General features: G+C 41.4%; 1 protein-coding gene across 1 annotated transcript in view; it reads left to right on the top strand.

Annotated features, from left to right (window-relative positions):
* LOC143784319 (FAST kinase domain-containing protein 1, mitochondrial-like) overlaps positions 1-12347 on the top strand; it is a 39458-nt gene extending 27111 nt beyond the window's left edge. Inside the window, exons 5-15 of the mRNA XM_077272461.1 lie at positions 717-1115; positions 1350-1460; positions 2274-2405; positions 3387-3876; positions 5199-5313; positions 6670-6798; positions 8207-8338; positions 9605-9718; positions 10944-11085; positions 11686-11800; positions 12208-12347. Of these exons, the coding sequence (XP_077128576.1) occupies positions 717-1115; positions 1350-1460; positions 2274-2405; positions 3387-3876; positions 5199-5313; positions 6670-6798; positions 8207-8338; positions 9605-9718; positions 10944-11085; positions 11686-11800; positions 12208-12300 (1972 nt within the window). The 3' untranslated portion in view covers positions 12301-12347. The remainder of the gene's footprint in view (positions 1-716; positions 1116-1349; positions 1461-2273; positions 2406-3386; positions 3877-5198; positions 5314-6669; positions 6799-8206; positions 8339-9604; positions 9719-10943; positions 11086-11685; positions 11801-12207) is intronic.
* The last annotated feature ends 275 nt before the right edge of the window (positions 12348-12622 follow it).

Raw genomic sequence — 12622 nt, 5'->3', positions numbered from 1 at the left:
ACCATATTGACCTGTGGTGACACGCGAATGAAAACAATGAAAAAAAAATTCTAGAATGCTGAAAAGGGAAAAAAATTAACGTGCTTAACTGTTTTTTTTGTTTTTTTTTTTTATTTTTTAAAAAGCCAAATCTGGAAATGCTGTAAAATAACAAAATAAGTATAACTTCCCTGCTGAAGCCAATGCCGATCCCGCGTTACCTCTCTGCTGATACTTAGAGCAGGGAGATTAATTTGATTAACTTGCTATTTGGGCTCGTGCATAAGACGTATTTTCACAGATGAGTGCTATGTGTAGTTTTCACTTGTAGCGCTCGTAACTATGATATTCAATAGGGCTGTGCACATGTCCAAAATTTATTTAATCTTTTTATCGGACTCTGCGGGAAAAAATGTGGGTTATGTCTGATTTTGACCCATCTGAGTGCAGTATGATGGAGGGGCAGAGACTCTGATTCCAGCGATGTGTCACTTACTGGGCTGCTTGCTGTAGTTTTGATAAAGTTCCTGTTTTCTCTGCTGCAGATCTTGCAGTGCTCTAAATACTGAGCTCTGTATAACCCGGCCCACACCTCTGATTGGCTGCTTTCTGCGTAGGGTGTCAGGATAAGCTCACTGATGGACTCTCAGTTAACTCATTTTGCAAGCCACTCTCTATATCACACACTTCATATGTGCTATAGATCACATTCATGATCCTTTTTAATCCTTTTCCAGATACCTGTCCAGCCTTATGATGAAGACATTCCCGGTCACCTCTAAGCGGTTGCAGCACCAACTGATCAGCAAGGCAGAATCCTTAATGGAGGGGGATAACTACATAGATGTGCACAGCGTGCGCCGGGTCGTCCAGTTTCTGTGCCTTATGAAGTATGACTACCAGCCCCTCTTGGATAAATGCAATCAGATTTTTGTGCGGGACAAGAATAAAATGAGCACGGACACCATGTGCATCGTCAGCGGCCTCTACCGGCAAATGGCTTTCAAGCAGTACGAGTTTCAGGTGATGGCAAAATTGTCTCTGGTCGAAATATCAAACCTATGGAATAATGCGGATCATTTCGGAAAAATATTTTGTGCCTTATTTCCGATGGCTTCTCAAGAGATAAGAAATAGGTGAGTGGGCCCCTTAAAGGGATGTGATGTATCGGCCCCTTAAAGAGATACTACGTATCAGCCCTGAACCAACAGAAAAAATCCCATAATGCAATGATAATACTCAAATAGAACTCGTATTCCCTAATTAGAGGAAGCTCCTGATTATTTTGTAGTCTAATCTAGGAATTCAGTACTGGAAACAATTGCCAAATGTTGGATTTGTAAAGGTTTGAGCTCCTTTGTTCCCTCCAGGCTTGAAGACGACCTTGTCATACTGGCAGGTAAGATCCATCACATCAGTCTGGTGTACGTGCTGGAGACCATGGCGGAGGCCGAGTGCAAGAACCCAATCCTCATTCAGAAGTAAGTGGATTCTCTAAGCCGTTAATGGTTTGGAGCTGGATCCTTCCTGTCCAATCTGATATTGTCCATATTATCACGGTCCGGGTACGGGCTGCACCCCAGCGAGGGTCTGCTGACCCAACTATACATGTGTGAGGCCAGGAGATCCTCGGCCAATTCGGTCCATACCTGGATCATAATATATGGATGTCTGAATCCTGCCATATTTCCATTTACTGTTCAGATGGATGCAAGCTGTTGTTCCCTGTAATCAGCCATTTCAGGCTCTTAGTATTCTCCTCCTAGCAAATAAGTACTGAGAGGTTTTATTTTTTTTTTTGCCTGATCCCTTTGATGTACAGACCGATGAGTCCGATGGTGGATTTCTCCACTCCTCAATGCATGAGCACCCTACTGAGCATTCATGTCCATGGGGGGAATAGAGTGAGAGCGAGCTGATGGCCAGATGAACGCTTGGCCGACCCTCACGGTATATGGGGCCTTTACAAACCTATGAACCATTTTATATGGTGCACATTCTTGAAGCATCTTTACAGTGGAGCAAGGAGCGTCCACCACTTATTAGAGACTCTGTCGGCCGTTTCCTAACTTATTGATGACACTGGCGCAGTGTGTTGTGTCGTTTTTGCCATCAAAGTTACAAAAACCCATATGTACGTCAGTGGGGCTTGTGGTCGGGGTGAAATTTGTTCTGCCACACACGGCACACTGTGTGGGAGCGTCCCTTCTGGATGAGGACGTGGCACGGCTGTGGATGGAGTCTCGTTATGTTGCTTGATGATGTGTGATCTTTTTGTTTTTCTCTCTGTTCAGGATCTGCTCCGCCATCCAGGACAATCTGGATCATTACCATCGCCTGTATCTATGTAAGCTCACAGATGCCGTGGTTTGCCTGCCCTGCCAAAACTATCAACTGTTTGCGGATCTACAAAAACGTCTAACTGCGTAAGTGCAATTTCCATGCATGTGTGGCGAGTAATCGGGTTAAAGGGACATGTGGACGGCCCTATTAGAATGGCGCTGGGTTTACCATGTGGGTAAGACAAGGTCACTAATAAGAATACAAACATACGACTGGTATACCGTGAGGGCCAGGAGCGGACACAGACAGCAGAGGCCCCTGTGCAAGAACAATATATGGACCATCTGCAGCCGGAGAGCTCCTTATAATGCACAATGCCACCTGGTTTGGGGAAAGCAGTGGCCCCTGGACCTCTCGGGCCCCTGTGCGGCTGCACTGGTTGCACCAATGGTATGTCCGCTACTGGTCAAGGTGACATTGGGGAGTCCTCCAGCGTGCATGCGCACAGTGTAACTGCAGAGGCCTGTGCGCGCTCACCGACCGCGCTCACTGACCTCTCTCCTCTGCTGTGGCTGCTCGCTCCACGGAAAGATGCAGAAGTGTGGCGAGCAAGAAGCGTTAAAGAAAGAAGAGGGAGGAAAATCGCATGGCCGCAGCAGAGAGGAGAGAGATCTGTGAGCGCGTGCGCTGGCTCCTGCTGCTACATTGTGTGCTTTCCCCAAGCGAGCGCTGTCAATCAACACAGGAGGCAAAAAAATATCTTGGCCGTGCCAACAACGGACACCCGGATTTTAACATAAATATGCTCAACAATAATAGTTTATTACTACAAACATATGGGTTGTATAAGGACTATTTTATAAGGCTTATTTTAATTAGTAATTTTGGAGTGACACTCATCACAAAGTGTTTTTTTTTTTGTTTGTTTTTAATAAATACGTGACATTTTTGTTCTATGGACCTTTTATTTTATCTTTTGCCTGGGGAAACCACAAAAATAAAGCCCACATTAATGTGTTTTGAGGGTTTTGGTGGCTTCTTTTTGTTCCCTTTGTCACATGTATAAATGATTTGATTCTGAGATGGTGACTTGTTTTTGGTGCCTGAAATGTCCCTTCCCGTAGCTTTATGAAGACGTCTCATGTCCCATCTATGGTGGTTATGATGACCAGGTCACTGTCGCTGCTGACCCTTACTAGAGTGGATGAAGCCGTCCTTACAAAGATTGACGACGTCATTCCCCAGTGTGACCTCAGCGACCTGAATAGCATCGCGAACAGCGTCATCCGGTGGTTACAGCCCGCCCAGCTGTCCAGGCAGAATAAATCCGGGATGTATGAGAAACTCCTCCATAAAGTGAGCCGATACGGACTGGAGAGAGTGAAGAATATGGACGACATTGATCATCTGTTGAATGAGCTGACGTACGTGATGAACGGGCAGTGGCTGCAGAATATGCTGATAGACGACATCCTGCTCACCTGCCAGCGCCTGCTGCACCAGGTCACCTGGAGGAACGCACCGTTTCTGGCGCTGGTTATTAGTTACTGTAATACTCTGTGTCCTCCGGTTCTGGACAAGATCGCAGAAGTCACCATGGAGAATGTCACAAAGGTAGAAGCCCCGTGGGTTCAGATTGGAAGGCCAGTCACTGGCCCAAACTAAACATCTGGTGGCCAAAGGTCTATTCAGTGCGTGCACCTGACAGCTGTCTAGGGGCGGCTTAAAGAGCACCAGTCCTGTGTGTTACACTATAGTACCCCCATGTAATAATTATTCTGGGGCATCTTTTCATTGTTGTTCCTCTGTTATTCCTCCAGGAAATCCTTAAAGGGATTCTCTCATCATGTATCTTTGGTAGCACCCATCTCCCCTGCCTCCCGATTTTTCGCTTGCAATGGGGTAAGGGGACAGTGGTGCGCTCCTAAGGTCCAGATGGCCTGCAGAGGCAGATGTGCATGCTGCTTGTCTGGGAAACTGGACACTTCTGACAAGCTGCAGGAGTGGCTGGTAACCTAAACAATGAGCAGTAAACTATAGAATTAAAACTCCTTCCATTATTGCAAACGGAGAGGATTTTAAAGTAAGAAGTAAATTGTTTTTACAAGCACTTTTGGCCACTATAGATGAGACAATTCCTTTAAATGAAGGATTTGGTGTTACTGTTCTACCAGTCAATACTTGTACTCTTAGGACACAATCAGATGACCGAATAAATTGGACTGTGATCGGACCACAATGCACAGACTGGCCGGCGGCTCTCCCGACCTGAGCGTGACCGCTTCATGTTTTCCTGTACAGCCATCATGCTCAGGTCGGTAGAACCGCTGGACAGTCTTTGCATTGTGGTCCAATCACAGTCCAATTTATATGGTCGTCTGACTGCGCCCTTAGGTCTCAGACGTCTGGTTTTTTTCATACATGTTCTCAGTGTTTCTCACAGATCATGTACCTATTATAGTCTATGGGGCTGTTTACATGTATGTTTTGTTTTTTTGCAGTGCCTGCAAAAAAACAAACTGAGATATGGCCACTTTTGATCTGAATCATGGATCAAATTCTCTGATGCAAGTCTATTGGTCTGTGAAAAAAAAATACAAGAAAATAAAATGCCACAATGGAGGAAAAAGCAAAAAAACAACGGACTTACAGATTAAAAATGGATGAAAATCTGATCCAGCACATTAATGGCAAACAGACCATTTTCTCTGCGATCACTTTATCATTAGCTATCACTGATGACCCAGCAGTAGCAGATTGATGGGTGTAGTGCTCCTCTGAGCTGTGATTTGCACTGATGGGGTATCCTTAGGAAAGATCATCAATGCTGTGATTGCAGAAATCCCTCTCATTTACTGGACTATGTCATGTACACACTGTGTTAGTAAAGACTATTTGTCAGATTAATAATGTATTTTTTTGTTTGTTTTTTTAAGATCCATCCCACAGACTTGAACAGAGTTTTATTTGCCTTTGTCAATCTGGGCTATGATCCCCCGCGAGAAGAAGAATTCTTTACAATGTGTATTCAGCATATTCTCGCTAATTTAAGTAAGTATTCATTGTATTCTCAGTATAAGTGGAGATCTGGCCACGCTTCACCCCAGGAGTAATCACAGCCCTGGAAGATTAAAGAGACACATTTTTCTAACTGTGATTTCCGCCTCCGCGTTGCAAAAAGTGAAAATATGCAAAAAATTCCACATTATCATTAACAAGCTGCAGATTAGAAAACCTAAACCCCACAACTTTTTTTTATTATTTTTAGTACATTGTGGTTATTGTGCAGATAATCACATCAGAATTTCAGTGATGAATTTCCCATATTATAGACTGTGGTCACACGGGCAAGTGAAGAAAAGAGAAAAAAAAAGAATTGTCCCGTTTTCATCTAAAAAATGTAGCCCTAATGTTATAATTTCCTTATCTTTATGGATTGGGACCTTGTCTAAAATAATTTGAATAAAGTTGCTACGTCATCCCATATTATGATCCTGAGCTGCAGATTATTTCTTTTCCCTGCCGCTGTCCAACCTATCATCAGAATACAGGCCGCCACGTACAGCAGTCATTGCTCTACACCGCTTCCCCTTAAAAAAAAACAAACAAAAAAAAACATGTTCTGCGCAAGAATTCTACCATTTTCTAATCTATTTCTTCCTTTTTCACAAAGAAAATGAAGGTATTGTAGCTGAGTGACATCGCCGCATTTACGCATTTTAAGCCCTAGGAAACAGACACATTCCATAAGGCTCCGTTCACCTCTGTGTCATCTGATCCCAGCGGCGGCTGTCATTTCCCATTGGTTTCTGACAGCAGTATCTTTTCCATTAAAGACTCCGTAACCAGTAGCCGAGCCGCCGGTGCAGATGTGAACAGATCCGTAAAAATGAATGGAATTTGCCCAGAGGGGTCGGGCTGATTCCTCCTCCTGCTAACATACCTTATTCTTAAAGAGTGACTGGCGATTTTGTAATATATTCTATGAGAGAAATGTGCTACTTCCCCTCCTTTCAATCTCCATTCTCTATATAGACAGATTTTCCCATTACTGTGAGATAGGTTGGTGCTTATAAAATTCTATGGAGAGGAGGTGGAGACGGACACAGACTTTCCGCTGTAAGTTCTTCTGAATCGTCAGTTACACTTCTCCATGGAACTTTATGAGCACCAGCTGTCTCCTATCTCAGTAATGGAAGATTTTACTCATGAACTGAGCGTGAAAGATCAGTCCAGGAGGAGAGGAAAAAAAAAGCCGATTTGTCTGATAAGACTTATTTTTATGAGTGCTATTGATTTATGAAATAAAAATGAAAACTCTTTAATACTTCAGCTTCGTCTAATATCAGATCAGGAATGAAAAAAAAAAAATGTATAAGATAGTGGTTGTGTTATTTTACCTTCCAGACTCCTTCCCTCCTCATCTCTTGGTTCTGGTGGGCTTCACTCTTGCTGTTGCACAGTATTTCCCAGAAGATCTGATTAAAGCCATTTTCAATATTCGTTTCCTAACTAAACTGGATTCCGAACTGGACAGTAAGTGTCATGTGAGCGAATGCTCCACCTTTATCCATTTAGGTTCTATATTGCTCATGTTGCCCCTAGGACTTAGGCTGGCCGTACATATGGGAGGCTTTGTCTTCTCTGATCTCCCAGCACCATGTATGCTCGTGTCTTCTGAGCGTGCATCTTTATTTTAATGGGGTAAGGGATCACTTTGCAAATATGCCCCATCCTCATTTCCCCAACATCTGTCATCAGGGTCGGCTAATATAAATCGAATATTTCTTTGCAGCTTTACCTGCATTACCCATCCTGGTGCGAGACCCGGCACAAAAAGCCTAATACCCTATAAAATTTAATAAAGCTTTTATTTAACCCTTACACAACTGGGCAATTTTTTTTGTTTTGTTTTTAATTATTATTTATTTTCTGTTTATTTTTTTTATCATTCTACTTTCAATTTTCAATATTAATTTGTTATTTTTGCACAAGACAAATTGTAATGAATTCAGTTAACCGTATAATGCACACACAAAATTCCAAGAGCAGTGAAATGGTGAAAAAAAGACGCAATTCTGCCATTGTTGTTGTTTTTTTTTTTTAAACAATAACCCAGCAGTGTGACTCTTCAAGTTGGAACGTTTATAGTTGTCTTGTTTGTTTTAGTTCCTTTTTCTTTTTTTTCACCAATGGTGGGGGTTAGGTTCTTTATATTTCAGTGGCAACAAGAAAATCAGAACTTTTTGTGCATGAACATTTTTAAGTTTGTGACTTTTTCTGAGATCTGGAAGTTTTTTGTTTTGTTTTTCCCATTGTTCCATTATTGGAACCAATGTATTAGGCCTTGTTTTTTTTATCAAATGTTTGGGAAATGAGGATCTTTGATATCAACCAACCTGATCCTTTACTCCATTGAAATAAAGATGCACGATCAGTTGACAAGGTCATACATGGTTCTGGGAGGTCAAACAAGATTGTCACCATTTTGGGGTACTTAAAACCTTTTATATAGAAGGGTTCACATATGTAAGAAAAAAAAAAATTATATATATATATATATATATATATATATATATAATGTAATGTAATTTTTATTTTGGGATTTTTTTGTATTTTAAAACTGGATAGTAGTACAAAGTAAAAATCTCAGTCTCCTATGATGCCTAAAACTTTACAGGAGTACTAATCTGATGACAATAATAGCCTTTAATAGACCCCCACTGCACTAATAACCCATGGCCACCCCATGGTCTCTTGGGGGGTGGGGTACAGTGGGCAATCGAGGCTAGCGCCAGTCATAGTGTTACAGGCGGGTGCTGGCTGTGTAACGCCGCTGGCACCCGCTATGTACGGCGCAGGCTCAGTATCACATGTTGGGAACGCTTTTGATTTCTGTGTGTTGTAGATTTTCTCTTTCTTCACTAATTATATTATTTTTTAGCTTTTCTGCCTGACAAAAGTGCCAAGATACGAATGCGCCTGATGCAATTAAATCGGGCGGTTTGTCTCGAGTGCCCGGAATACCAAGTCCCATGGTTTCATGAAGAATACTGTCGACAGATGAAGCATAGAGGTGCGGGGCTCGTTTTATTCATTTAGTTGTTAGTTTGTTTTTGTATGCTTAAGAAAAAAAAAAAAAATTGAGTGACACATGATAAAAAAAAAAAAATCAGCGCTCAAATTCCAGTGCCGGCTCCCAGCTGAGGCTCTGGTCTCAGTGTTTTAACAGTGATGTTGCGTTGACAGTGCTCAGCACCACTGCAGCCAATCACTGAGCACAGAGGCTCTGCCGCCTACCTCGTTGAGCTTAGGCTGGTTTCACACTTGCGTTTTGATCTGCAGCGTTTTAGCGCTAAAAAACGCATGCGTTTTTTTTTCTGTACTTAACATTAAAAAAATGCATGCGTTTTTTAGCGTGCGTTTTGACGCGTTTTCGGCAACGCATGCGTTTTTTGACGCGTGCGTTCATTTGCAGAAATGCAACCTGCAGTAATTTCTAGCTGCGTTTTTTTCCCGCAAAAAACGCATGCGTTTATTCGCGGCAAAAAAATGCATTGCTGTCTACGCATGCGTTTTTAAGCACATGCGTTTGCTTGCGTTAACAACGCATGCGTTTTTATAGAAAAACACAAGAAAAAACAAGAAAACCCTAACCCTAAACACAAGAAAAAACAAGAAAACCCTAATTCTAGGGTTACTAGGGATCCTAACCCTTAGGTTAGGATCCCTAGTAACCCTAGGGATCCTAACCCTAGGGATCCTAACCCTAACCCTAGGGATCCTAACCCTAACCCTAGCTATTTCTGTTTTTAGTGGGTTTTCTATTTGATTTTGATGATTGGCAGCTGTCACACACTTCTCAGCCTGCGTTTAAAAAACGCAAACGCAGGAAAAAACGCATGTAAATGCCGCAAAACACCACGTTTTTTTTTCTGCATGCAAAAACGCATGCGTCTAAAAAACGTGGTGTTTTGCCACGTTTACATGCGTTTTTTCACCACACGCGTTTTTTTTTAAAACGCTACAGATCAAAACGCAAGTGTGAAACCAGCCTTAGTGATTGACTACAGCGGTGATTTGGGCTGTCGGACATAACGTCATCTCTGCAGCCCAAACTGAGACCGGAGCAGCGAGAGGGAACCGGCACTGAAACCGGGGAGGACATGTACCTGCTCTGTTTGTTATTTTAGAGTGTTTGGGGTCCACTTTTCTGAAAGTGAACAATCCCTTTAATATTCTCCACTGCAAAAGTATATTGTGCGATTTATGGATATGCAATAAGGAATAATCCTTAGAATATTAAAAAGTTGTTTTTTGTTTGTTTTCTTTTTTTGCTCAGAAGGTAACAGTAAGAGATCCATATACCATCAAATCCACTTATTTCTCGGAGATCTCTTTGGGGGAGTTAATTATGCCAAGATGTTTGTGACTACTCCATATTATTACACAGTAGGTAAGATTGTGAAATGTAAAAAAATATATATTTTGCTGCACTAAGAAATCACAAACGCCGCTCTGCTCTGGAAAGAAATGTTATAATTTAAAGATATGTCAAAATTCATCAAATATTGTGACTGTTTAATAACTTTTGTGCAAATAAAAGCAACACAGCCACAAGCAAAACACTGACATATGAGGCAATGGGAGATCCTGGGGGGATGTAATTCAGGGTGGGGACAGTTTGAGTTGCATTTTAGTATATGATATCACAGGATGACTTCCACACACATCTACTTCATATTATATCACGTTTCTTAGCGGAGGACCCACTGGTGATCGTTGTCTAAAAGCCCGCAGTTCCTTTATTTGTTTAGTTCTTCATACGGTTGTTGCCATAAAAAAAATTAAAACAAAAGTCTATACAGTCAATCAATATTCTGCACAGAATCGTAATTGAGCAGGGGTCGCCCACTCCTTTTATTCTTCACCGGACTGCTTGAAATGGCTGAGTGCGGTCAGACACCCCCAAGAGATCAGTAACTTGCCTCCTGTTTTATAGAAAGGGGATAACTTTTAAAAACCCTTTTAAGCTGTGTGCACACGTTCCAGATTATTCGCAGATTTTTTGCACGTTTTTTCGCAACCAAAACGCTTAAAAAACGCATACATATGCATTCCATCATTTATAATGGTTTCCACAATTTTTGTGCACATGTTGCGTATTTTTCCGCGAAAAACGCATGCGGAAAAATACGCAGCATGTTCATTAATTTTGCAGATTTTAAGCGGATTTCCCACTATATTATTACATTGGGAACCTCCGGAAAAAAAGCGAAAAATCCGCGCAAAATACGCGATAAAAACGCGTGCAGAATTCCTGCGGAAAACCTCAGGATTTTCTCAGGAAATTTCTGCATACTTTCCGGATGTGTGCACATACCCTTAAAGTGTTTTTCCGGCTTTTGAAAACAAGTGTCCAATTGATTGTAGTTTGTTTTAAAAACAAACAAAGTGCGCCTGGCTCACCCTCCCCAGGTCCAGCATTGAGCCTCTGCCGCTGTTGCCATTATGTTGACCATAAGTGAGCTCAGCGGCTCTGGTCAAGTTGATGACACTAATTGGCTGTTGATGTGACCTGAGCACTGCACACACAAGGAGCTCGCTGAGTGGACCCAGGGAGGGTTTTTGGAAGGTGTTGGACTGTGATTCTCCTAACATTTGATGCTTGCTTTCTATAGACTTCGAGTGCATCCTGAGCAAAAATAAAAAGCCTACCGCCTACATAGAGGAGAACAAGCTGTCCGCCAATGTGGCCGAAGTCCAGTGGGGCCAGGACAGTCAGATGTGTGATAACAAGTCTCTACCTCAAGGAGCCCAGAGGTCGGTGATTCTGTGTGTAGACATGTGGTGCTAGATCACGACGCAGCCTCATTCTCTTAAAAAATAGCCTTCATTTTAAGTTTTCTTACATAAATCCATAGAAGACATGCAAATAAGAAACTTTGTAATATGTCTCATCATAGAAATCTGCTTCTTTCTCCTCCTGAACTGATCGTTCATTCTCAAAATTCTCAACTTCCAAGTAAAATCTGTTTTCCGTGAATACAGATTTTCCCGTTACTGAGATAGGAGATGACAGTTAGTGCTCACAAAGTTCTATGGAGACTGATATAGCAGAATGTCTGTGTTCCGCTAGCTCCTCTCCCCCCCTCCATAGAATTTTAAAAGCACCAACTGTCATCTCCTATCTTAATCGAGGAGGAGAAAAGGGCGGTTTCTCCATTGAGGAACAGAGGAGCTAGAGAGATGAGCAGTAAAATCAGTATAATTTTTTTTTTTTTACAAATGAATGGCTTTTTCCGGTTCAGAAAAATAGCGGTTTGGGCAAATGGATGTTTTTTTGGAAAAATTTGAGTAGAATTCAATTCCTCTTGATTTTGTTTGTTGGACTCTAACATATTATTTCTTTCATCTTTATAGAGTTGCCATTGACTTTCTTAATCCAGTGGCATTTTGCAGAAACTCTTCCAAGATTAAAGGCTTAAATGCCATGAAGAAGAGACATTTGGAGATCCTGGGGTACTATGTAGTTCAGGTTGGTTACAATTCGAGTTGTGTTTTAGGATATTATATCATGATGGGTTCCTCATGTCTGTATAATAGTATCTTCTCCTATGTCAGTCTGTGTGTTTTTATATATATATATATATATATATATATATATATATATATATATATATATATATATATATATATATATATATATATATATATATAGTGCCTTGCGAAAGTATTCAGGCCCCTTTTCAACCTTTTCCCACATATGCTTCAAATCATGTTTGAAGCATGATATGTGGGAAAAGGTTGAAAAGTTCCAGGGGGCCGAATACTTTAGCAAGGCACTATATATATATATATATATATATATATATATATATAATTTTCTCTGAGACAATTTCCATAGATGACTTCCCGCAGTTACATGTTAGTTCTCTATTACAGATCCCTAGTTTTGAATGGAATTCAATGGACCTTGGAACAAAGGAAACGTGGATTAACTACCTCCGGAAGAAGATTTTTGCTAGTGAACTGTGAAATGTTTTGTGCCACCCTGTAAATAAAGTATATTTTTTATTCATTCATATATGTGTGTTCTCTTACAAAGGAGCAGTACTTGCACAACATGATTTTTGGCGAAAGGTCAATAAACATAGCTGTATAACGTAAGAAAAACATGGCTGGCATCTGGCACCAAGATATTATCAGCAGATTGGGTTCGTTCTGCTCCGTTCACTGTCGAATTGAGAAGCAAGCGGAGCAGGTGACGTCACATCTGGAGATCGGGGCACGTGTTCCAGCAGGTGGCTAATCTGATGTCAACTACCCCTACCCTTAAAGTTGTGAGGTTCGGGCTCCA

The sequence above is a fragment of the Ranitomeya variabilis genome, chromosome 7, assembly GCF_051348905.1.
Source record: "Ranitomeya variabilis isolate aRanVar5 chromosome 7, aRanVar5.hap1, whole genome shotgun sequence".
Lineage (NCBI taxonomy): Eukaryota > Metazoa > Chordata > Amphibia > Anura > Dendrobatidae > Ranitomeya > Ranitomeya variabilis.
This window is presented reverse-complemented; position numbering and strand designations above follow the sequence as displayed.